At 34.4% G+C, this 27987-nt stretch overlaps 1 protein-coding gene across 6 annotated transcripts in view; it reads left to right on the top strand.

Moving 5' to 3' along the window:
- Nucleotides 1-27987, top strand: part of LOC115209732 (transmembrane protein 245) — a 482091-nt gene that overhangs the window by 141444 nt on the left and 312660 nt on the right. For 5 of the 6 annotated variants that reach the window (XR_004998339.1, XM_036501362.1, XM_036501365.1 and 2 more), the window contains exons 3-4: nt 15905-16270; nt 23759-23889. Coding sequence is in view for 5 of the 6 variants with exons in the window: in XM_036501362.1 (XP_036357255.1) it covers nt 15905-16270; nt 23759-23889 (497 nt within the window). In the remaining variant the exon portion in view is untranslated. The remainder of the gene's footprint in view (nt 1-15904; nt 16271-23758; nt 23890-27987) is intronic. The other variant, XM_036501363.1, reaches the window with a different exon arrangement.

Genomic DNA, 27987 nt, shown 5'->3' with positions numbered 1-27987 from the left:
GTAAATGGGTACTGAATGATTGATGAGAAGGATGGTAAGATACTAGCTGTAAGGAAGATAATGATATGACAGCTCAAATAATGTCCCGTTACTACATTTCAGTTAACCACCACATGGTAATAAATTATAGGGAAGTATCTGTTAATCATGCTGCTTCTTGCAAAAGAGTTTAGCAAAATAAATGGCTATATCTTACTGCACTGCTAGTTGTCTGTTCTATATTACTGAAGTGAATGCTATTTACATCACATCAGTGGAAGCTGAATACTTCTAGAAAATCTATTAACCTGTTTAAGGTTCAGCTTTTCATATTCATGGCCAGTTTATATGGTTTGTTTATTAGTTGCTGCTGTTGTTGTTTATTTAGCCCTGGGCCAATCCTGATTGAGCAGACTTGCAATCAAAAACATTCCAGACATGACCATCCTACTTTATATATCTTTTTTCATATATTGTGTATTTTAGATTTCATCATCCCATGTGTCCTTTTCTATTATCAATAGATGTGATTTGAGCAAGATTTGACTGCTATTTCTTGTATTTCGTGTGACCACGTAGAGGCTCCCTTGTTGGCATGTATCTAGTTTGTATAAAGAAGAAGTGTTTCACAGTTCCTTTGCTTAAAGGAAGTTAACACAGTTCTTTATTATGCCTATAGCCATTCTCAGAGTATGAAAGTTAAAAAGGCAAATATTAACAAAAGTAAATATACAGATGTTGTTTTTTCTTAATGTTTAACCCCAGGTTAGCCTTAATTGAGCATATCTATGGTCAAAGGCATTCCAGTTGTTATCATTCTGTCTTTTTTTTTTATGTGCAGCACACATCACCATTGACACTAACCATCTTATTAATTATTCATTCCCCTCTCTTCGGTTCAGGACTAAGATTTTAGTCCTTAAAGACAAAATTTTTAACAACAGCCTCTAATTTAACTCTGTACAGCATTCTCTATGGGTTGTCATCTAGTAATCTGTACATACTTAATCTATTATATAAAATCCATTCTGTCTGTCTGTGTGTGTGTCTTCTAGGATTTCGGGCATCCTCCATCCTGTTGCACTCAAATTTGATATATAGATACTGACAGTATCAAGGCATGTATAAGTTTTGAAAAAATTACAAAAATCGATAAAGCCGTGGGAACGTGCTTTTGTACATGCAAGTACATCAACTGTTGCAATCGATACTATGCATATGCGAGAAAAATGATTGTGCAGTTTGCGCAAAAAAAACCAGCTGGTTTGAAATAATGCCACAAGATGGGACAGTCAGACAAGTTGTTTTGAGAAAATTTGGTTTAAATGTTTGACAACTCAGCACCGTCCATTGGACGGGGTGGGGGGGAGTGTTTTGCTTGTATTCTATATATACTTAATATTCTGCATATACTATGTCCTGTTTCTCTTTTTACATGTTAAAATTTTCATCAGCACAGTTGCAGCTTGCTTACTGGTTGTTACAAGTAAATGAGCAAGTGCACTGTAAACTTCCATATCTCAACTCTGTCAAACTGTTTTATTTCATGTGCCATTGCATATGGTAATATTTTCTTTGTCTAACATGTATTCACAAACTCCTAAACAAAACAACAACCTTGTTGACAAATACTGGTGGTGTTGAAATGCTTGCAATCAATTGTAAAAGCATGTCTAGGCTTCTTGACATGTCTTGTCATGTTGCGTAACCTTTGTAAACAAAAAAAGCTTGTAATTTTACCTAGACTGTACATTGCTTGACAGATTGAGGGAAATATCTTGCCAGGAAACAGGTGAAGGATGGTGATAGGAAGAGCATCTGAATGTAGAAAATTTGCCTAAAGAATTCCATATCACCTATTCGAGCATAGAAAAGTACACATTAAAATGACGATGATGAAACACACACAACCCCTCACATCTGTGTATGTGTTCTTAAAAAATCTAGAAAATCTAGAGCTATACAAACAAACAAGAAGCCAAACAAATCCAGAAAAGAAACTTCATCTAGTTCCAATCACTCTTTAATTTAAATGTAAACATGGCAAAGAACTTCTTAATAGTAATCTCCAAACAGTCAACAACTACCCATAGATACCACAAGCTCTTAAACAGGAATAATACAAAGTCATCTATAGCTACATAAACAAGGTAAAAGTAATCTAAGCCATAAAAATAACCATGCATCAAGAATTTCACCACTAATAGCCAAACACAGAGGTAGTTGCAGCAGATCAAGGGCATGACCTTTAAATAGAATGTATCTAAAGAAAGCAGTGATTTACATGACAAGGCAGGTGGGACATATCAATGACTGGCAACATCAGTGCAACAAGTAACATGTTCAAACCCAGATACATGCAACACTTACACATATTCTACAACATTGATAGCAGAAACGCAATAACTCTATCAAAGCATATTTGGGATTTAAGGAACTGCTTTAATATGAATATAAAACATATAAATGCATGCATGAATGTTTCTGAAGTATACCCTTTGTACACTGCATAATCGCATAACAAATATGTTTGCTTAGAAAAAAGACAAGAACAAAAAAACAGGTTGTTATCACATTGCAAATGTCAGAATAAATATGAGGAGGTGATGAAAAGTTCCTGGCTTTGGATAAAAGAAATTACTGGAGGAACAGTTAATTATGATATTATTGAACATATTCCCCTCTCAGATTCCCACACTTATTGCAGCAGTCTTTTGGTTTTTCTAAGCCCTGTGAAAGAACTCAGAAGGTTGGGCCTGCAACCAGGCCTTTTGCAATACCCTTAAGGCCAGGAACCTTTCAGCACCCCATGTATATTTTCTTTTAAATGGCACAGACTACAAGCTAGTTACATACCCCATGATACAGTAACATTAGAAATAGTAGTAAAGGTATATTTAAAACAACCAATGAAAAACAACCAACCAAACCAGTGCACAGAAAAATAATAACATCTGGAGACATCAAAATGCATAATACATTAAAAAATAGAAATCACTTAGAGAATGATTACCTCTTGCATTAAGCACTAATTATTAAGTAACAATTATAAAAACGTTCACATACCTCAGTATATATGCAGATGTGCATAGAACTAATTAACAAAAAATCATTCACATACATATATGCACACATGTAAAGAAATATGCATGTACTCATGCATAAAAGCACATATATAGGATCATACATGTGTATGTGTATCTACTTATAGATCTGCACATAACAGTCTATGTATATAAGTGTTTACATGCAAATATTCAGATGCACTAATATGCATACATATTCACATACAAGAGTAAGTGTAAATACACAAGAGTGTCTGTATCCTAACAGCTAAGATAAATAGTTTTTGGGCAGTAATCTACAAGCATATGCATACACATGTGCATATACATAATTCAAATAGATTATTGCCTGAAACAAGATATTTTTTAGATTAATATTAATTATGTTTTCATTTTTATAAGTATTAATTAGATATTAATCATCAACTTCTTAAATGTCAAAAAATTTATGCTAGCTTGAGGTGCATAGAGAAATATCATTAAAAGATGATTTTTAACTTCAGAATTTACTCTCAGTATATACTGCATACAAACAGCGGTTGTTGCTATGGGCTATATATAGCCTTGCATATCTCTAATATCTTCAGGCTTTCATTCCTCCTTTTGTATTTAATAAGTTTTAGTTATATTGTTTTCAAACTCTCCTTGCTCCAGCTTTGTTTCATGATCATGTAGTTCCAACAATGATCCCACTATGCAACAGGCTTCAGTATGCACTTTCTACCATAGCTTCAGTTTAACAAATCCTCTATGAGTGGTTTATGATTGCAAGAAACAAACAGTACAGCAGTCTGTTATGTGTGTGTTGTGTGATGAGTCAAACTGTCCAACCCATGCCAGCATGGAAAACAGATGTTATATGATGATAATGATGATTTATAGTAACATATGTCTTGAGCCTTAAGATTCATAGGGCCAGTTACCCAGTTTCCATAGCATAAAGTGACCACAATCACTACAGTTTTTCCTGAAAAGGACACCAGTCCATCACAGGGTTATTCATTACAGCTGAATGGGCTGGAGCAGCATGAAATGAAGTATTTTGCTCAAGAATAAAATACACCACCTGGCTCAGGAATTGAAACTGCAATTGCAAGATCATGAGTGTAACACCCTAGCCACTAAGCCATATGCCATCACACATGCGTGCACACACACATGCACACACACACACACACGCACGCACACACATACACATATATAGAAGCAGTAGAAAGGCTAATTGAAATCATGGTCAAGGCCAGTGCCAGTGACATGTGAAAGGAACCCATGCTGGTGACACATAAAAGGCACCCATGCTGGTGGCACAGGAAAGACATCCAGTACACTGTGTAGAGTGGTTGGCATTAGGAAGGGCATCAAACCATAGAAACCAAGCTAAATCAGATTAGAACTTGTGCAGCTCTCAGGCTTACCAGCTCTAGTCAAACCATTTAACTTATGCCAGCATAGAAAACAAACGTTAAATGATGATGATGATGATGATGATGATGTTGATTGTCTGCTTGTAAATGCCTCATATATTTGAACTATAAAAATATATATACATAAATATGCATTTATGTATGTATGTGTATATACCATTTTTTTAATATCTTTTGTTGATATACATTGGTGAATAATGTAAAAGCAGAGGAAAAGTTAGTGCTCTTCAAATGAAACCCTTTGCAAGAACACAGTCCTTGATGCCTTAGTTTTTAGAAGTATAATGAATCAGTGATTTACCATCTGTAAATCTACACCCAGTACATTCTGACAAATGGTCGGTATTAGGAAACCATGCCTAAACAGACGATAGTGATTGGCACAATCCTCTGGCTTGCCAGCTCTTGCCAGACCCTCCAACCCATGCCAGCATGGAAAACAGATGTTACATGACAATGGTGGTGGCAGTGGCAGCAGCAGCAACATTGTTGTTCTTGTTGTTACTACCATTGAAGTTACAGTTTGTCAATCGCTATATAAGATCAAAGTTACCATTTATCAAAACGTCATTATGGCTTCTCAGTAGCAATCTTATTACGGCTTATTTCTGTAACAACTTATAAATACCAGTAAGATCTTGGTATTCTTCAGTTTTTGTTTTTTTTTAACTGATAATCACCATAAGGTGATTTGTATTATCTTGCCCAGTTTCAAATTAAAAAAGCTCTAGCTTTATTAACTCAACTTATAAATATTTACTATTTTCTAATACATGAAATGAATTAAATAAAACTTTATTTACTCTCCTCATGAATATTTACAATTTTTTAAATCTTAAATTGATGAAATTCATGCATTGGAATTAGATTAATGTTATTTTTAGTTTCATAAGTTGATTTTTTGTTTTGTTTTTGGCAACCCCCTCACCACACCTACCACCACACCTACCACCACCACCACCAAGCAACTACATTTTGTTTCACTTGCAAAACCACAAGTGATATCAGTGAGAGTATGGATTCAACATAAAAGCGACAGCAGATATCTGAAAACTCATGCACAGACAAGTTTTTTTTTTTTAATTAAGAAAAGATATATGTGTGAGTGTGTAAGTGTGTGTGTATATATTATATATATATATATATATATATATATATATATATATATATATATATATATATAAATGTATAGACACACACACAACACACACACATACATATGTAAACACACACACACATTGCATACTTTTTTTTCAACAAAATTATTCACTAGTCATTGGTCAACCTGAAGCTTAGCAGAAGAAACTTGCCCTCATAATGACACAAAGTGGGACCAAACCCCAGATCATGTTGTTTCAGATATACATGTGTATCATCATGTATGTGTATCTGCTTCAGTGATACTCATATTTCCATCAGTCAAACAGAATTTGTTCTGCCAATTATTGTGTATAGCAGTGGAATGAGGGAAAGTATCAGCAAAGCTAGCAACGAAGTGGATAACGTCCTTGATATATCTATAGAAAAGCCCCACAGTCACCTGACAAAATAGAATTACAAATAAGGAAATCTTTTTTGCAAAATCAATCCTAGGCATTGAAAAACAGTTTTGGCTGACAAGTGATGTTTTATACCTACCAAAAACTACTTGGTATGCAAAAACTGCAAAGACATGGATGCCAAAAGAAAGAAAAGAGCAAAGAAGTCAGTCCAAGAATGCCTAGTGTCAGGCATTCCAGAGAGACTTCAAATGCATTAAGACCAATCAGATAAGAATGGTAGCAACTGTAGATCAAACATGTTGGAGGAAGCTTGCTGCATTATGCATCTCACAATGTGGGAAGGGCTAAGTTTAAGTTTAATATATATAATGTTAGGTATTCTTTTTTGAAAGAGTGGATTGCAGAGAACATAAAGCTTTAAGAAAGTGCATGTAAATATTGGATAGAAAATTGCTTTTGAATAGAAAAACTTGCAGGCTGCCCATGGGACTCAAATGCAAATCTCTTGTAGAAATACCAGCAAGAATTATATGTCATTGATGTCATATGAGAACATGAAATAATAATTTTTTTTAATTATGAAGCACATAAGTCTATTCTATTTTTTTCTCTCCCATCATTTTATTCATCTTCTGTGAAGCATAGAATGAAGTTTCAAATCTAACTGAAGTTTAAAATTTTATTCGCAATTGTTTTCTCAGTATTCATCATTTGCAGACAGACATCAGTGCACCTAATGGACAATTAAGGAATTTAAAATTAAGTTTAGTTTTCCAAAGTTATATCTGAATAACTATGTATATACAGAGTTATGTCTGACAACCAATATATATATACATAACTCTGAAAAATTTGTGTTTGGTTTAAATTTATTTATTGTCTATGAGCTATAGCAATGAAATGTGAAGATGTAAGAATGCGCCATCTGCAGGTGATGGGGACTAAAATAGAAACAACAGTACAGAACAGAATACATAATGTTAACTAGATTTGAAACTTCCATTCTATGCTTTACATGCAAAATAGATATGATAGGAGAGGAAAAATGTCTTTTTCATAAATAATCCTTTTGTACAGACAATACAGAATGCTAAACTTTACATGCACATATATAATGTGTATGTATACATGTATGTGTGTTTATGTTTATACCCAGTACATTAGATCGGTCTCTATCTCTCTATCTCTCTCTCTCATGAACTCAATGGCAGGCCTGCAAGTTGAATCCTCTCTGATATACTATTGACTTGCATACAGATGCATTCTCACACATACATATATACACATACACACTGCAGTCACTGAAGATGACTATATATATACATACATACATATACATACATACATGCACACAACACACTATATATATATATATTTATATACATATATACATATATATATATATATACATACATACATACATACATACATCACACACACATACACTATATATATACACATACCACGTAAAAAGCACCCACTACACTCACGGAGTGGTTGGCATTAGGAAGGGCATCCAGCCGTAGAAACACTGCCAGATCTGACTGGGCCTGATGAAGCCTTCCAGCTTCACAGACCCCAGTTGAACCGTCCAACCCATGCTAGCATGGAGAACGGACGCTAAATGATGATGATGATGATGATGATGTATATATAATGGACTCTCCCATCGAAGATGACATATGAGCATTCTGCTTTTGCCAAATGACCTTTGTTTATAGTGATCAAATGTTCATGCCACATTTTAGGTCACTCTCTCCCTCAAATCGACATCCAATGGTCGTATTATGGTGAATGCACCGGTTCTTGTCTGATATATATATGTGTGTATATATATATATATATATATAAACGTATACCCACACCATTTGGTTCGCCAGTTCTCAGTCAAATCGTCCAACCCATGCTAGCATGGAAAGCGGACATTAAATGATGATGATGAGGATCTCAGTTGCAGGATTCATTAGAATCTAAGTATATCAATATGTAGGGCACCAGGATTGGCTAGTTACTTAGTGTTGAGCCAGCTGTAGATTGAAGCAACTCTTAGTTGCTATTTATTGGTAGTATATTGGTAGTAAGTATGTATATGTACATTACATCTATCTATTCATATAAATATACATATAGACAGATACATAAATACATAGGTACCCAATCCAATATGAACTGCAGATCTAACCCAAGAATGGTTCTAAGAGTAGCATATGTATAAAAGAAGAACACAATAGCTGTTTTGGAAGCATTTTATTGATGCAGTCTTAGATTACATTATGACAAAAACTCACCATCATCAGGTAAATCTTAAGCATATAAACAGGTAAGATGACCAGTTCACCAACTACCATGGTAGGGTTTTGCCATGATGTAATATAAGAATGCATCAATAAAATTTTGCTGAAACAGCTGTTGTGAATTTTGAGCCCCATTTGTGTTCTTTAATATACACACACACACAGACACACATACATACATAATTTATGTGTTTGTGCATGGCTTTTGTAAGATTTCAGCACAAAGAAATCCACTATCACATCATGACAGTGGATCTGATGTTGTTTCTACCACTTAAAACAAATAGTTTAGAGAAAAGAGTGAAATAAAACAAATAGACAAGACAAAAAAGTTGTGTGTATGTATGTGTGTGAGAGAAAGAGAGAGAGAGACAGGGACAGAGTGATTTTAGTTTGATTAAATGAACAGTTAGCTTTGAATTATTTAAAATAATGCAGAAACCGATTTTAAAAAATGATGTCTGACATTTCAATCTAACTTCATTTATGTGTATTTATGTTTTTTCCTTACTTTAAATATGATTGTACGTTCTCACAACATATTTAAAGTTAGAATTATTGATATTCTAAAAAATCTTCATTGCTTATATCATTGCTTTATTTTCTTTCATTTTTTTCTTATTTCATTTTCATCATTACATCTCCAAAAACATAACGGACATTATTTGTAAGAAAAATTGTCAATTTTCAAAAGAACTCTAAAGAATAATTGTTTAAAGAAATGGTAAAATATAAAATATGATTCAATGTACATACATACATACTCATCATCATCACCATAATAACGATAACAACAACAACAACAACAACAATAATAATAATACTTTTAATGTCTACTTTTCAATGCTTGCATGGGTTATATAAGTAAGTTAGGGCAGAATTTTCTACAGCCAGATGCCCTTCCTGTTGCTAATTCCCATTTGTTTTGAAATAAGATGATTCCCCAGTCTATTGAACAATAAATAGCCCAGACATGTTTTTTCTACATAGAAAACTGAAAACAGGTAGGGTAAAATCTAAACTTTATATTATTTGATTCTCTATCTGAAAAATTTCTTATAAAAAATTTCTTACATGTTTATCCAACATGTACAACTTTGTGATACCTATCAGCAAATAAAACATGTGTAATGGTGAATAAATGATACCAAAAAATTTCAACTTTTTGTGTGTGTGTGTATGTGTGTGTGTAGGGATGTGTGCATGTATGTGTATAAGTGTGGTCACAGGAAGTGTAGGTAAGAGTGTATGGTGTACATAAGACAAGGTCCTTCATGCGTATACTTTGAGATAGACAAGAGAGATAGGATGATAAAGATGAAAAACAGAGGAGTCGAATGTTGGAGGGAGAACCAGGATGAGTCCTTTTAAGTTATACTGGAAGTAATGTGTGATGAGCAGAAGAGTCCTGATAGCAGTTTAATGCCATAATAATGAGGAGGAGGAAATGCAGCAGCAGCAGTACCAGAAGAAGAAGAAGAAGAGAGTGATTGAGAAATGAGTATCAACAACATGCACATTAGACTGTTAAGTGATAGACAGATGAATGATAAAAAAGGTCTAATAAGAAGGATGTGCAATAGAGAGGTGAGTGATAGATGTACTAAAGAGATGAGAGACTATAAAAAAAGTCTTGTAGACTTGACTGTAACAGTATGAAAACATACACATATATCAAACTAGGATCAAAGGTCCTTCCTGAGCCATAGGCTCATAAGGTTCTGTGGCAGTTATATTCCACCCTTACCTGGACAAGACTCTAGTCCATCACAGGATTATTCATTTTTGCCCACTTAGTGCACTGGAGTAATGTGAAACGAAGTGTTTAACTAAAGAACACTATACATTGTCCAGTCTGGGATTCCAAACCACAATCTTCTGATCATGAGCACAACACCCCAATCCATGTGCATACACACATACATACACACACACACACACACACACACACACACACACACACACAACATACATACACGGATATTTCTACTCACATATACATATATATTATCATTGTTATTTTAACACCTCCTTTCCCATGCTTGCATGGGTTGGATGGAGTATATTGAGACTGATTTTCTGTGGCCGAATGCTCTTCCTGTTACTAACCCTCACTCGTTTCCAAGCAAGGTAATATTTCCCAATGGCCAGACATGATTTTGCAGAAGATTGAAAATGAATAACAATAATACACAAACATGAAATGGCCTTCTTTCAGTTTCCATCTACCAAATCTACTCACAAAGCTTTGGTTGGCCCAGGACTATAGAAGAAAGCATTTGCTTGGTAGTATGATATCTGTAATTACCACTATATTAGGCATTTCCTTTATCCTTGTAATAGCTAACTATAATGATGCCTACACCAGTCATTGGATATGACACCATGTAGAACCTGATTAATTATATGTGTGAATACTTTTATAGAGCCACTTAGGCATTGGTGAGAGTCTATTTTGGATATGCTTTAGTAATCATTACCTTGTACACTTGCAGCATGCAAAGTCTACCTTCTCTGCTAACCTCCAAAGGAATACTCTCATTATGAAAAGCAAATTAATAGGCAAATTACCTTCAATGCAGAGAATTCAATATCTCAGCATGGAAGAGGGAAAGGTAAATATATGCTCTTTCACAGTTATATTTCAAAGAAGTCTAGCAGGGGCCCAGTGGTTTGGTGGTAAGTGTTACTATTATAGCTGAAGGATTGGAAGAATGTTTCCAATTCATAACATGTTTCCAATGAATAAACAAATGTGCATCATGAATGTTTAGTTGTGAGAAAGTTATTAATAACATAGCAGCAGTCTTCTAGGAATTTATTCAGAATTATTATTACATGACATCTTTTAATCTAGCAAAATGAATAATCTGGCACAGGTCTTGAACCAAGGCTGCAGAAAAATTGGTGTTGCATCATACTACCACTCCATAAAAAGAAAAAAAGCCCATTTCAGTCATGAATGACTATGGGATTGCACCAAGAAAGTTCTTCTATAAGGCACAAGTCTGGGCAAGGTTGTTTATGAAAGACCAGTAGTTGCCCATACATACCAGCCTCCCCTCTCCTTGCCACTGATGTTATCCAAAGGAAAGGCAAAGTCCAATACAACTTGGCACCAGTGACATCGCCACTCATTCTACAGCTGAGTGAACTGGAGCAATATGAAGTAAAGTGCCCTGCTCAAGAACACAACACACCCCAGTCCAGGAATCAAACTTACTACTTCATGATTGTGAGGCCGACACTAGCAACTGAGCCATGTGCCAATGCTATAACACAAGAATTACAAATTTCATTTTTCTCATTGCACTGGGAATTTACATATGTGGAAGATGTAGATGCACCAGTACTAGTCACCACACGCTACAGTTAAATATTACTTTGTTCTATATTGCTTTTATTCTTTTATTTGTTTCAGTCTTTTGACTGCAGTCATGCTGGAGCACCACCTTTAATAGAACAAATTGACCCCAGGACTTATTCTTTTTAAGCTTAGTAGTTGTTCTATTGGTCTCTTTTGCCAAACTGTTAAGTTACAGGGACATAAGCACACCAGCATTGATTGTTAAGTGATGGTAGTAGGGAGACAAACACAGAGACACGAACATATATATACATATATATATATATATTATATATATATATATATATACATACACATACATACGATGGGCTTCTTTCAGTTTCTGTCTACCAAATCCACTCAAGACTTTGGTCGGCCCAGGGCTATGGTAGAAGGCACTTGCCCATGGTGCCATGCAATGGGACTGAACCTGAAACCATGTGCTTGGTAAAAAAGCTCTTACCACATAGCCATTCCTGCAAACCTTGTATTAATTTCCCTGCAAGACTTCACTTGACTGAAGTTAAAGCCTTAAAAGGTTAAAAAGATATTGCAAGTGAGAGATGTCAAATGTCCCAACCGGTTATGAAATGAATTAGATTAATTGATTTTAGTAAATTTACAAATGTTTCAATAGAATTACATTTAATTTTCTTTTTAGCAAGATTCAGTCTGCAAAATTTCCTAATTGCATATAAACAGATATTTTATTCAGCAATAATTACATAGATTACGGTAGAGAAAATGATAAAACCTACACAACCAAATCATAAATGTTGATGCTTTCACGGTGTAGATGACCTCAAAACTGAAGTTGAACTTAGTGAAAATTGTGATATGTTAATTTTCAGAGTCACATACTCTCAAGGCAAGCTTTAATTTTGAAATTACATTAAATTATATCGTTTTTATACAAGTCACCACTCTCCACCTCCACCTTGTCATCGTTATCATCCTCCTCCTCAGCGTCATCATCATGTTCACTTTTCTTGTAAGCATGAGGTGAAAGTGTTTTTTTTTCATTTTTTTTCATCATCATCATTTTACATTTGCTTTCCTTGCAAGCATGAGTTGGAAATGGTTTTTTTTGTTTTTTATTTGAACAGGTTTTTAAACATGCATTAGCATTGGAAGCATCACTAGAGATACTTTATTATTTGGAATATATAAAATAATTGTTAAACTCTAACAACTAATCAATTTTGTGAAGCCATTGAAGCTATTGGATCACAACTAATGCTGTGGATTTCATTTGTGTACATAATTATTCTTAAAATGTTGTATGTTGAAGCCATTTAAATTCAATTTGATAAGGGCTACTGCCAAAAATAATTTGTGCTATTATAATTTCAGGTTAAAAAATGGAAAAAAATTATATTTGTGAAAAATAATAATAATGATAATAATAATAATAATAATAATAATAATAATAATAATAATAATAATAATAATAAAGGACGTGTTTATTAATTGACATGAGTATTCCCTGTGATCACAATATAGCAGCGAAAGAATTTGACAAGATTAGTAAATATAAAGACCTGCTAATAGAAGTTGAAAAAAATGTGGCATCTCAAGGTGACTACAGTGATTGTAGGATCTCTAAGAATGATAAAAAAAAGTACTGAAACCTATTTGAAAATGATTCCAGGCTTACCATCCCTACAGGAAGTGCAAAAAATCGTATTAACTGGAATGGCTCATGTACTGAGAAGAGCACTATCGCTGTGAAAATAACATCCATCCATGAATTTATTTAGTTATTAATTTTTAAATACATATTTTATCTTTGAATTTGCGCGTGTAATCTGGAAATGCATACAATGCCCTTCTCTGCCCTAGGTGTATGGAAAACACTCGGCGAGAAACGGAAGAAAATTTGAAGAAAGAAGGAAAAAAACATGATAATAATAATAATAATAATAATAATAAAAAGGGTAAAGACCCCCTTCGGTCATGAATGACCATGGGATTGCACCTAGAAAGTTACCCTCCTAGACACAAGTCCGGGCAAGGTTGTTTATGGAAGACCAGCAGTCGCCCATGCATACCAGCCTCCCCTCTCCACGCCACCAGTGTTATCCAAGGGAAAGACAAAGGTCGATACAGCTTGGCACCAGTGATGTTGCAACTCATTTCTACAGCTGAGTGAACTGGAGCAACGTGAAATAAAGTGCCTTGCTCAAGAACACAACACGCAGCCCGGTCTGGGATTCGAGCTCACAACCTCACGATCATAAGCTCGACGCTCTAACCACTGAGCCATAATAATAATAACTATAATGATAATAATGATAATAATAATAATAATAATAATAATAATAATAATAATAATAATAATAATAATGATAATTTAAAATTTTAGTTCAAGGCTAACAGTTTCCAGGGAGGGAAAGCTGATTTCATTGTCCCCACTGCTCAACTGGTACTTATTTTATCGACCCTAAAAGGATGACAGACAAAGTTGACCTCAGCAGAATTTGAACTCAAAACATAAGGACAGACAAAATGCTGCTAAGCATTTTGCCTGGTGTGCTAACAATTCTGCAAGCTCACAGCCTTATTGTAATAATATGAAATTCTTATTCAAAAAAGAAACTTATCAAATGAAGAAATTTCAACTATATTTTCAAATTTGTTATAAATGTCTTTTATCAAGGGAAGATTTTTAGCATTTAAACACCTATTAATTTCTTTGTCCCTTCTTCACCTTCTGTTTTCTATATTTAAGCCTGTCCTAGAATTATTCAGTATTTGTTATATGAATTTCTATAAGCTGTAAAATAATCAGTGTAGTCTCCAAGTATACCATCGTCTATGGCAAAGAAGACTTACATCAGTAAATCAATAATTTGGGAATATTTACTCAAATTGTTGTCTGGAGGATAGAAACATAAATTTTATTTTTCTTTCCATATTTCTATAAACACATTATATTACCTAACTAGATCACAACATCAAGATAGCAATATGAGAAAATAGAACAGTATATCTATATTATATTTATAATGAGAAATGACAGTTAGTTTACATCATTTTCAGCAAAATATACTAAATCTGACCAAATCTGGTCTCTTCCTTTTTTTGAGGTTCCTCCTAAATTCCATAATAGAAAGCTACAACAAAGCCATTTTTGAATTGTTTATATTCACTACAAGGTATTGGATAAATGTCAGAGGAATAGTCTTAGTGTATGAATAACCATGTCAACTTAAGATTTTTCATAGAATATGTTGTTAACTTTGCTTCACTGCTATTCTCATAAACAAAATTTTTTCCCATTTACTTATAATTCTCCCCATTAAGCAAAAATTTTTATAATTCATAAATTTATGTTTAAGATCTTTCCCAGGTCAGCAAAACAAGCACATATATTCTGTAATGGAAAAAACTACAAAAGCAAAGGAAGTGTATTATATTAGACAAAACAGTTTTTTTATATATTAAATTTACCAAGATTTAAACATTTAATATCGTTGCCTACATTTCTGTTGATAAGGAGATTGAAATACCAGACATTTGGGGAGGGGAAAAAAATCATCTTCTAAATTTATTGTTAAATTAATTTTTATTTTCTTCTTTTCCTTAGTTTGTCAAAATGTTAATTCTCTTTCTCAGGAGTAAAACATTTTTCTGAGTTTTCTCTTAGAGTAGAATTTAAAGTAAAATGTAATGTTATATTTTGTTTAATTTGGTTCCATTTTCTAAGATTTAATTTCATCATATCACTGAGAAATCACTCTCAGTAAATATCATTTCAGTTACAATAGTTCAGTGAGTTTTCTCAAAACTTTTCATTCTGATTGGCAATTTTCAAGCTGCAATATGTTAAAATTGTTCTTCGTTATATTGATGTATTTTTTTTTAAGCTACTGATAATTGTTTGCTCTCCAAACCATACAGAAAGGTTTTATGACTACCATCTTACATGAATAATACATTATTATACTGTTTTTTGCTGCTGGCTTGAAATAAAGAATTTTATGTGTTTTCTTAAACAAAAGAAATTAAATAAAATATATTTTTTTTATTACTGCTGCATAAAATATGGAATTTTTACATTATTTTTATTAAATTATGTGTATTCTTTGAAAACATATTGTGTATATGTTAATGTGTATGTGTGTATAAGCATAAGTTTATTGAATTTTATGTGATATTTGAATGTAAGATAATGCACACCTATTCTATGAGTCTATATATTACAATATTTGTGCCTTTGAATATTTTGTTCAATGTATCTTATTTCCTTTCAACTGGTGAGGTTTTAACTGCTATTTCTGCTTCTATTCAACAGACAAAGAACCTTCTGACAGCCCTATGTATGCAGCTTTTGCTATGCTAACAACTCCAAAGAGTACACCAACATTACAACGACGTACACCAATAGAAGAACTACCTACAGAGGGAACAGAAGGAACTTCAACCGAAGCCAGTGGCAGCGGTGATGCAAAAGCAAGCAAAGTCAAATCTCTTTCTGTTGGAACTCATCCTCCTCACCAAGAAAAGAAGAAGGTCAAGACTAATCAGCATCGTTCTTTAAGCGACCAATGTTTTATTGCTCTGTTTTGGGCATTTGTCCTTGTACGACTTTGGATGCATGCATGGATTCTTCTACTTATACCTATTCCGGTGCTGTTTCTGATTTTCAAAAAACTCTGTAAGTATAATTCATAGCTATGATTGTAATCCTTATGCTAAAGTGATATAGAGAATTTGTCCACAGTAAAAAATAAATATATTCTAAAACAAGTATTGACCAGAATTTTTGAAATATCATATATTTCAAATATAGCTATATGATCAAGAAGTTTACTTCCCAACCACAAGGTTTTAGGTTCAGTTCCACTGCATGATACCTTGAGCAAGTTTCTTCAACTATAGCCTTGAGCCAATCAAAATCAGTTAAATAGAACTTGAAAAGTGCCTATTACTTTTCAGACCCTCACAGACTAGTGAGGTTGGTATGACTGATGTCCAATCTGAACATCTTCAAAGCAATATCTGCAGGAAATAAAACATAGACAAGTCAGAAGCTAGGTGAGGGTCTTCTCCAAAATCTTACAACAGGAGTGGCTGTGTGGTAAGTAGCTTGCTTATGAACCACATGGTTCCAGGTTCAGTTCCACTGCATGGCACCTTGGGTATGTGTCTTCTACTATAGCCTTGGGCTGACCAAAGCCTTGTGAGTGGATTTGGTAGATGGAAACTGAAAGAAGGCCTTCTTATATATGTATATATATATATATATATATATATATATATATATATGTGTGTGTGTGTGTGTATGTTTCTGTGTCTGTGTTTGTCCCCCCCACCCCAACATCACTCAACAACTGATGCTGGTGTGTTTATGTCCCTGTAATTTAGCGGTTCAGCTAAAGTGACCAATAAGAATAAGTACTAGGCTTACAAAGAATAAGTTCTGGAGTCAATTTGCTCGATTAAAGTTGGTGCTCCAGCATGGCCACAGTCACATGAATGAAACATGTAAAAGAGTAAAAAAGAGTAAAAGAGAGTGAATTCAGTCAATGATGTCAAACCAGTTAGTGGGTAAGCCTCTCAACAAACTACATGAACCTGTTGGTGCTGTTAAACTGGGCAGCACATTAAGCATACCACCAACAAAAGGATGAGAAGGTTTTGAAATGTGAACTACAAAACAGCAGATTGTACAAAGTGACTTTGTTGAAAAAGGGTTTTGTAGCAAAAGTATTGCGTACAGCTGTACTGAAGTGCATATGTATTAGGAATGCTTCATGTATGTTAGGTAAAGACAATATTATTAGTTCCCAATTAACTAGCATCATCATTAGCATCATTTTCTCCTCTCTTTTTTTTCTTGCTGGCATCCAACAGATGAGTCATCATGGACTGAATCAGCCCTCATTTGGTATTGCTACCCTCTTAGATGCATCAGGGATACTGTTCCACTCTTACATTTAATTTTTTATATAATTTCTGTTGGATGCCATTCCTATCACTGACAACATTAAATATTTTTAAAAATCAAAGATTTTACTAAGGTGAATGCATATCATGCACAACATTTAACTATTAACATTTTGAAATTTTATTAGAATATGTATAACTGACATGAATGCTCAAATGAGCAATTTACAATTTATCATTCACTTTTAAAAATATTTTTAATTTTGTGTATTTACACACACACATATTTACAACCACATTACTTCATGAATGCATAGTCACATAATATTCCATAATCTTATATAAATTTTTAAACTTTAATTTTAATTCTCTACTACCTCCCACAGAAATAATGATTTCATATATTTATAATCTTTGTAACCATACTTACTTTTACAGACAATCTTTATAACATAAAATTTTGACAAAATTAAGGAAAAAATATCAAAATAAGACAAATGCATATATGATATATGATATATAAATTTAGCATTTAGCATTTTGAAATTTCACTGTAACCTGTATAATTGGTATAAAACTCAAACGAGCAATTTACAACCTATCGTTCAGTTTTATTAAATATTTTTAATTTTGCATATCTACTCATACAGACACATGCATATGCACATATAATTTACAATCCTGTATCCTTATGAATGCATAATCACGTATCTTATAATCTTAAATCTCTTAATTAAATGTTAAATTTTTAATTTTGACTCTCTATTCACAGACATAATGATTTCATAAATTTATAATCCTTTAACTTTATCTCTACAGATAATTTTAGTCATATATAATCTTGACTATGTAAAAAAAATGACATTTAATGAATAAACTAAGCAACCACATACCACCTGTAATGTGTGACAGTTTGAAATTTTACTGGAATGTGTGAAACCAGCATTGACATATGAAAGTGTAATTTACAAATCAATCATTTCTCCCAAAGCTCTACTTATCATGATTCATTCAAACACATGCAATTTGCATATAGACAAATCTACACTTACAACCACATAACCTCATGAACACAGTCACATAATTACATATTTTAATTTTCATTCATTATCTATCTCTTAATTTATTTACCTCCCACAGATAATCTCTACAGTGTATCTGACATGCATAGGAGCCCATTGGTGTAAAAGCAAATCACCTGCGATATTCATCACTTAGAAATTTCACTGAAATAAGCATGATTTACAGTGAATGTAAACACTTCACCGCACAATTTGCAGTCTATCAATCACCCTCAGTTTAATCCCAATGGTCAACTTGCACATAAGTGTGTAGTTACCTTACCTTCACCATTGTCCTGACCATTACTAGAAAATTATAACGTCTCTCTCTTCCCTTTCTTTTCATTTTCTTCCATTTCCCTTTCCAGCAGTTATCTACTGTTCCTATTCAGAGGTTTTTGACACACTTGCCTATGTATTTTGAAAATAGACTACCTAAATGGCACTACTCACCCTGATGATCAGACACATGGGCTCTTGTTAAATTTCTTCTTAAGATAAACTGGTAAAAATATTTCAACTTTTCACCAGGTTATCTTTAAAAAAAAGTAGTTTTGCATGCAGGTGATGAAAATTGCATAAATGTTTTTCAAGAAATTAATAATATAGAAGTTACACCAGTATAGAAGATTTCTTTTAAAATCTGGTGAAAATTTGATATACTTTAAATGGTTGGAGAAATTTGATAAAACCCAGCCCATGAAATTCAAGTAGTAAGATGTAAGATTCCACATATACTTTTCTACTCTAGGCACAAGGCCCAAAATTTTGGGAGTGGAGGCAAGTCGAGTAGATTGACCCTAGCACGCAACTGGTACTTAATTTATTAACCCTGAAAGGATGAAAGGCAAAGTCGACCTCGGCAGAATTTGAACTCAGAACGTAGCAATGGGTGAAATACCACTAAGCATTTCGTCCAGCATGCTAACTTTTGCTGCCAGCTCACAGCCTTATATTCCACATATTATAATCATCAGTAAGACTCCCCACTTAGCACTGAGCTGTCCGTACTTATGTATATTACATATATACATATATGTGTGTGTGTGTGTGTGTGTGTGTGTGTACATATGTGTGTGTACACATATATGTGTGTGTGTGTGTGCATGTGTTCATGTGAATTAGATATCAAGGACATTTTGCCTCATGCAGAAACTACAGGGGCTATTTACAGATATTACAAGCTCCCCTCCTGATAGTGACTAAAGTCCTCATGATGTTGGAAAGTCTTCCATATCTCCAACAGGTACCACAAAGTTGCAAATGTTTTATGCTTTACTTGTACACTCCACCTGAGTGGAGCTGTGAGCATCGAATTAGCCTGGCCATCTCCTTAGTGTCTTTCTTCAGTTGTTTGTGTTCCAAACCAATTTTCTGCAGACATTAGCACACTGATCTTGCTGGAAAACTGCAACAGCTGACTTCAGTAGGAAATGAGGCTGCATGCCATCTTTTGACAATGTATTGTAAATCAAGTCCTGATATTTGGCTTTCTGGTATTTGGTAAAAAATGTCAACTTTGTCTTCTCAGCCATGGTGATTGCTTTTTTGTAGCTGTTATTGTTTTGCAGGACTAGCCTGAGCTTAAGCACTCTATTGCATACCCTGACAACCTCTATGACCGCATTCACCCATTTCTCCACAAGGAGTATGCCTACACCCTCTACTCTATCTTGCCAGAAGATTTTATACCGATATGCCTTGCCTGTGAGGACCCTCTCCATCCTACCTTTTGTATGCAGCATACATCGACATGTCTCCTTTTAAGCATCTCTACAATCTCACTAGATCTACCTGTCAGTGTGCCTATATTGACAGGGTGAGGCTTGGGGAGGGAAGATGTTATTCAGTGCCTGCTGTGTTTGTTTGTTAGACATGCTTCAGCTGTTCTCACTTCCAGCCTGACATCATTCAAACATTCAAACAAATTAAGATTGTTGCCCCTACTGGGAGTAGGAGTAGATGTTAGCAGCATTGTAAGTAAAAGCATTATGGACATCATAAAAACATAAATTTAAGCATTACTGGTGTTGCAAATATGAATATTCCAATGTTAGATTAAGTAGGGTGCCAACTAAACTAGTTGCATTTGTCCAGGGAGAGGAGATTGCAGGCATAATGGAGGGTGCCACCAGTGAGGGAGGGGGGTTTCAAGCAGAGAAAGAGAGGAAACAAGCTCATCCATACATACACAAAAGCACGCATGCACACCCATGCACACACACAAGACAAGAACAAGCACGCATGCACACACATACAGATGCACATACACACACAGAGAAACAAGCACACACATACAGCCCATTAGCTTTCTGTTTCACTTTGATATGTCCATGGAAAATTACTGGGTAGTTATTGACAAATTTCTAGACGAAATGAAATGAAAGATAGCTAGTTAAGTAGGTGGGCAGCTAAGTTAGTGGCATTTGCCCCAGGAGAGAGAGTGCAGGTAATATAGAGAACAGCATCAGTGAGGAGGGTTGAGAGAAGAGATGTCTGATAATGGTGGTGGAAAGAGAGAGAGATATCTGGTGTAGATGGTGGAAAGATAGAGATATCCGGTATTGGTAGTGGGGGCAGGAAAGGGTGAGCACACTGCGAATAAGCAAGGTTTAATTTGGGGAGATTGTACGAGGCAGATTTCTAGCTTAGCAAAATTCCATGAAGAATTTTAGAGTAACGGAGAGAGAGATATTAGGAAGTTTCAGTTGGCTTACAAAACTAACAATTGGTAAATAATATTCATTTAAAGTGTTCATGGCAGATGTGTATATATATATATATATATATTATATATATATATATATATATATATATATATATTTATATATCACTATGAATATACTCTTCTTCATATTTATATGTTCAAATATAACTTGCATGCAGTGCCACTTAAAAGCACTTGGCGCACTTTGTAAAGTGGTCAGCATTAGGAAGGGCATCCAGCTGTAGAAACCATGCCACAACAGACTGGAGTCTGGTGCAGCTCTCCAGCTTGTCAGCCAGCTCTGGTCAAACTGTTCAACACATGCCAGCAAAGGACGTTAAATGATGATGATATCTTGAATGTACAGTTTGATCTATGACTACTACTACTATATGAATTAGAGTTCCATGTAGATTATCATTATCCAATCTGGTTCCAGTATAATGGTTAGTTGACAACTGTACCTAGCAGTGTTACTAGTTATGACATACAGAGCACACACAGTGGAAGTTTAAATAAACACCAGTATAAGTATTTAGTTCCTATGTACATTTCACCATTGCAGTTAATTGGAATTCAGCTTTGGAGGATCCATTGTAGTTTGGCATCCAAATGCTATTGGAACATCCAGTGCTGAGTTCCAATTAACTGCAATGGGGAAACATATGTACATAGGATATTTGTACTGGTGTTTATCTTAAACTCCACTACACATTTTCTGTGCACAAACACACATGCACACACACACACACACACACACACACGTTTATACTTGAGAATGGTCATCTTTTGCCAATGAAACACACACAGTATTTATTCTATCTTGACTTTAGTCTTATTAGTACTATTTTTTTTTAGTTTATTTGACTCTCAAATTTCTTCCATCACACATTCTGTGTGACCTCTTCAATGACTCTCTGACCCATGTGTCTCCTCTTGCCCTGCTTATTCTATCTTCTCATATATATATCTATGGATATATATATATATATATATGTATGTATGTATGTATGTATGTATGTATGTATGTATGTATGTATGTATGTATGTATGTATGTATGCATTCATGCATGCATGCATGTGGTTATGTGGTAAGTAGCTTGCTTACCAACCACATGCTTCAGGGTTCAGTCCCACTATGTAGCACCTTGGGCAAGTGTCTTCTACTATAGCCTTGGGCCAACCAAAGTCTTGTGAGTGGATTTGGTAGTCAGAAACTAAGCCCATCGTATACACACACACACACACATATATATGTATATGTTTGTGTGTCTGTGCTTGTCCCCACTCCATTGCTTGACAACTGATGTTGATGTATTTACATCCCTGTAACTTAGTGGTTCAGCAAATGAGACCCAGAATAAGTACTAGGCTTACAAAGAATAAGTCCTGGAGTCGATTTGCTCAACTAAAGGTGGTGCTCCAGCATGGCCACAGTAAAAGAATATATATATATATATATATATATATATATATATATATATATTAATTAGAGACAAAACCACTATTATGCAAATCAAACAAAGAAAGACTTAAGCCAATACATCAAAAATTTTATATAATTAAATATAATTAAAATAACCACTACGATCGTTTCGTGTCAGCACTTCTATGAGACAGAAGTGCTGACACGAAACGATCGTAGTGGTTATTTTAATTATATTTAATTTATATAAAATTTTTTATGTATTGGCTTAAGTCTTTCTTTGTTTGATTTGCATAATAGTGGTTTTGTCTCTAATTAATATAATATAATATTTTACTATAAAATTGGATTCAATCCTAAATCTGATTTTTCCCTGTAAATTTGGATTTATTCCCTAATATTTATTATTATTATATATATATATATATATATATATATATATATATATATATCAAAGTCATGTGATTTAAATAGTCAATTGATATGAAGACAGGAAATAATTAATGAGCCTCCTTTGATGCACTAAATATTGAACCTTCAGTTGTATAATGTTATTTCTTTTGTTATGAATATGTTACTTATTGAAGCGCTTATTGTTCTAACTATATTCTCAGCTTCTATGAAATGTTTCTCTCATAACAAGTACTTGAGATAAAGTGAGAATATATAAGACTTGTGCTGCAATAGTTAATTAGATCTTAGAATATTGTACATCACTGTTTAGATTATTGTAAGATGAATCTGTATTTGATCCCATTCAGTCAAGCAACATTGAAGTAATGGAATTTAATGCAACAACAACAATGTCTGTTGTTAAAAGTATTTAAACGAAAATCTTTCGAGCTGAATAAAAAATAAAATAAAATAAAACTGTGAATCAACCCTTTCTAAAACAATATTTGATTTCGTGACATGTGGCCAAGCGAAATACAGGTGTAATGATATTGAATAATGATGGGGATATCTGATTGATTTAAGTGGTTTTATTGTGTTTGGAATGCACCCAAGTACTTGATATTTATAAATGTTTCTCATTTTTGTTTTCTTTTCCTATTCTTTTAGTGAAACGATTCAACTGCAAATTTGGGTGTATTAGGGATTGTTGTAATAATTGGTTCCAAGCCAGAAGAGATGTGTTGTTTCCTGCTCCAGTCAGAGGTGTAATGAAATTATTATCAAATGCTGACAGAAAAGTGAGTATAATAGTTTCCATGTAACCTGTTTTAATCCTTTTGCATTTCAACTGCCCATATCTGACCAAAATATTCTACTTTGTTTTATATTCAACCCGGTTTGATCCAGCTTCTTACACCTACCTTGTCATTGTAAAATAAGCAGTCACATCATTGAAATCTCAAAGCTATGAGATAACGCCTGATTAATTTAAAACAAAGTAATTAAATAAGCATTACATTTGACAGAGTAATCTGAATGCTAAAGGGTTAAGGGTTTGCAAATTCAATATTGCTTGGCCTGTCACTTTTCTTTCCCCTTCTCTTCACATCAGGTTCCCTACTGAAACACTATCCAAATTGAGCCTGTTAAACATTCTGGAAAGTAAGAATGATTGAAGTTTACTATTGTCTAAAGACCATCATAATGCTTACTTAGATAAAATAATTGAAACCTCAGAACCTTTCCCCTGATTGCTATCAATTTGTCCAAGAGTTTCCATTAAGAAAATGACATCTATCACATTTACATTAGAAATAATCAAAGCAATTTTAGCTGTATTTCTGAAGCATTAATATATGAGCGTATGTATGTGTGTACTATGTGTGCATACATACATACACACACACACATATATTTAGTATATATGCATTGTATGCAAGCATGTGTGCATGCATGAATTTACTCACATTTGTTAATTGCAATTAATCTATGTTCAAGAACGCATTACATTACAAATATAATTAAATTTTGGTCAGCAAATGCTGTGATTTGTTAATGATATAATGAAAGTATCCTGTTAGTTTTGTTCCATAAGTCTGCTGCAGCCCCTATTTCAACCATCTTCAATTATTTGTATTCATCTTATTACTCTACCCTTTAGTCTTCCTTTATATCATTCTTTTCTCTTTTTTTCCCTTCCTTTAGAGTTGTTGTTACATATCAATATATCTACCTCTATATGTATTCATGTACACACTCATACTTCTCTGCAGCACACAAACACATCCACACACACACACACACACACACACACACACATGCATAACCGAAGAGGAATAAAAAGTGTTTATTGATTTAGTAATTGGTTTTGAATGAGATGAGTGCAGCCTATTGATAAGTGGTGTCCAACATAGTTCATGCTGATTCACAGTTTAAAGGAAATGTTTTGGTTTTGTCTGTTTCCTATGACTACTCTGTAAGGAGAACAGAGGGAAGTCTTACTGAAAATACAACTTTTGTTGTCCTTGCTAGGGAAAGTATGTTTGCGGAGCATATCTAGTTAATGTACAATATAGTAGTTGTTATTGTGGTTGTATAGCACTGATCTGTCGACCCTGATCTAGCAGATGACGATGTGTTAGTCATAGTGATAGACAACAGATACTGACTTGACAATTCTTTTGACCTGGTGCTAGAGTAGAAGGCATTAACCCAAGGCACTGTGTAGTAGGACTAAACCCAAGACCACATGGTCAGGAAGCAAGCTTCTTAACCACAAATAGAAATACAGCTAAAATAGAACATTGTTTTGCAACCAAACGGTTCCAGGTTTGATCTCATCATGCAGCAACGTGGGCAAGTGTCCTCTAATATACCCTTGTGTCAATGAAATCTTGTGACTGCTATTTGACAGAGAGAGACTGTGTATCAGCAGCAGCAGTGGCAGTGACAGTGACATCATCATTTAATGTCCACTTACCTGTGCTTGCATGGGTTAGATGGAATTTGACAAGATAGATTTTCTATGGTCAGATGCCATTACTGTTGCCAACCATCAGCTGTATCCAAGAAAGGTAATATTCTCCCAGAGCTGGACATGTTTTTCATATAAGACTGGAAACGAACAACCTTTCTTGTATTATTATTATTGTTATTATTATTATTATGATTATGATGATGATGATGATGATTTATAACCTTTACATGATGTCATGGTAAAGGTGCACACACATACACACACACACACATGTACACTGAGTCACACACATGTACACACACATGCTTCTTTTCAGGTCCTGTCTACCAAATCCATTCATAAGGCATTTTTTGACCTGGTGCTAGAGTAGAAGGCACCAACCCAAGGTATTGTGCAGTAGGACTAAACCCAAGCAGAAAGCAAGCTTCTTAACCACACAGTCATGCTTCATCATCATCATTGTTTAACATCCACTTTCCATACTGGCATGGGTTGAACAGTTTGACATGGAGCTGTTTAGCAGGGGCTATCCAGACTCCAACTGTTTATCGTGACATGATTTCTACAGCTGGATGCCCTTCCTAATGCCACCCACTTAAGTGAGTGTGCTGGGTGCTTTTTACATGCCACCAGCAGAGGTGCATTTATGCCACACCAACATGGGTTCGTTAATTCAGTACCAGCACAAATGCTTCTTAAGTGGCACCAGTACCTGGAAGGACAAGCTTGTATGTATGGAAGGCAGCAATTTTACTTAGCTTGATGTGTATAGCCTTCACTGATATACATCAGTGAAAAATAGAAATCATTGGTGAGAAAACTAGTGCTTTATGAATGAAGTCCTATGTGGTATTTCTTCAACAAAGAGAGATACTGTGTTGTTACTCTCACCATTAGAAATTCTGTGAACCAGTCTTTAACCAAAAACACTATGTTTCATAAATTTCAATATAAATTAAATAACTAAACAACATTGTACTGAAGCAACTTGAAATTTTAGTTTGAATCAGTTTCATCTTGCTTTTCTTCAGCCTCAGGTCAACCTTGATTCAGTGGCTTCTAATCAAATATGATTATCTTATCTCTTTAGTAGGTGTATTGCAACCATACCATATATGACTCAGTATGTTTCTTTTTTTTAAGGCAGAAGTGTATGATTTGAAGTAGATTTAGCTGAAATTTCTAGCAGGTCAAGTGACTGATTAAAAGCTCTTTTGTTTTCTTGTTAATGTTCTGTTAATGTTAAGTGTAACAAGTTGTAGAACTATCTTATTTATTTAGGTTTTTCCCTCTGTGGCTTGGTGGTTAGAGCACCAGGCTTACATACATGAGGTTGTGAGTTCAATTCTCAAACTAGGCTATGCATTGTGTTCTTGAGCAAGACACTTTATTTCACATAGCTTCAGTCCATTCAGCTTTAGAAATGATTTGCAACATCACTGATGCCAAGCTGTATCAGTCTCCAGTGGCATGGAGAGGGGAAACTCGTATGCATGGATGACTGCTGGTCTTCCACAAAACAGTTGTGCCCAGATTTTATGTCTTGGAGAGTAACTTTCTAGGTGCAATCCCATGGTCATTCATGACTGAAGGGAGTCTTTAAAACCTCTGGGCAATAGAGAAATGCATTAAAAGTTTAGCCATTTAAAGTGTTTCTGTCTTTTGCTCGAAACATAATTGGTAGTTAAACATTGAAGTTTATTCTTTTAATCTTTTACTTGTTTCAATCATTAGACTGCGGCCATGCTGGGGCACCACCTTGATGAATTTTAGCCAAATAAATTGACCCCAGCACTTATTTTTATTTTTTAAGCCTGGTACTTATTCTATGAGTCACTTTTGCCCAACTGCTAAGTTACAAGGATGTAAACACACCAACACCGGTTATCAAACTGTGATGGTGGACAAATACAGACACAAACCCACTCACACACACACTCGCACATGCTTCTTTCAGTTTCTGTCTACCAAATCCACAGCCCAAGACTATAGAAGACACTTACCCAAGGTACTACACAGTGGGACTGAGCTCAGAATCATGTGGATGGGGAGCAAACTTCTTACCAAACATCTGCATCTGCAGAAATGCTGAACATATCAGATTTATGTTATGCAATTTAAAGTGACTGGAACAGGAGAGATGGGGTATAGTTCAAAAGGTAGACTATGGCATACTAATCTGAGGCTAAAACTATTGGTTCAAATAAGGAGTTAGTAAACAAAGTAATTTATTATGTCATTAAAAAAATCTCTCACATCAAAGGAGATGGATGGCAAGGGTGAATAAATAAAAGAGAATCGAGCCAGTATGAGCTTGTGGAAGTTTTGGGGAAGTTGGCAGCAGAAATATTATGGATTGGCTTGGGAAAAAAAGTCATAATGATGCATTTAAGACTGCACTAAACTGCTAAGGAAATAT

The sequence above is a fragment of the Octopus sinensis genome, linkage group LG3, assembly GCF_006345805.1.
Source record: "Octopus sinensis linkage group LG3, ASM634580v1, whole genome shotgun sequence".
Taxonomy (NCBI): Eukaryota; Metazoa; Mollusca; class Cephalopoda; order Octopoda; family Octopodidae; genus Octopus; species Octopus sinensis.
The sequence above is the reverse complement of the archived record's forward strand: the minus strand, read 5'-3'. Positions and strand labels throughout refer to the sequence as shown.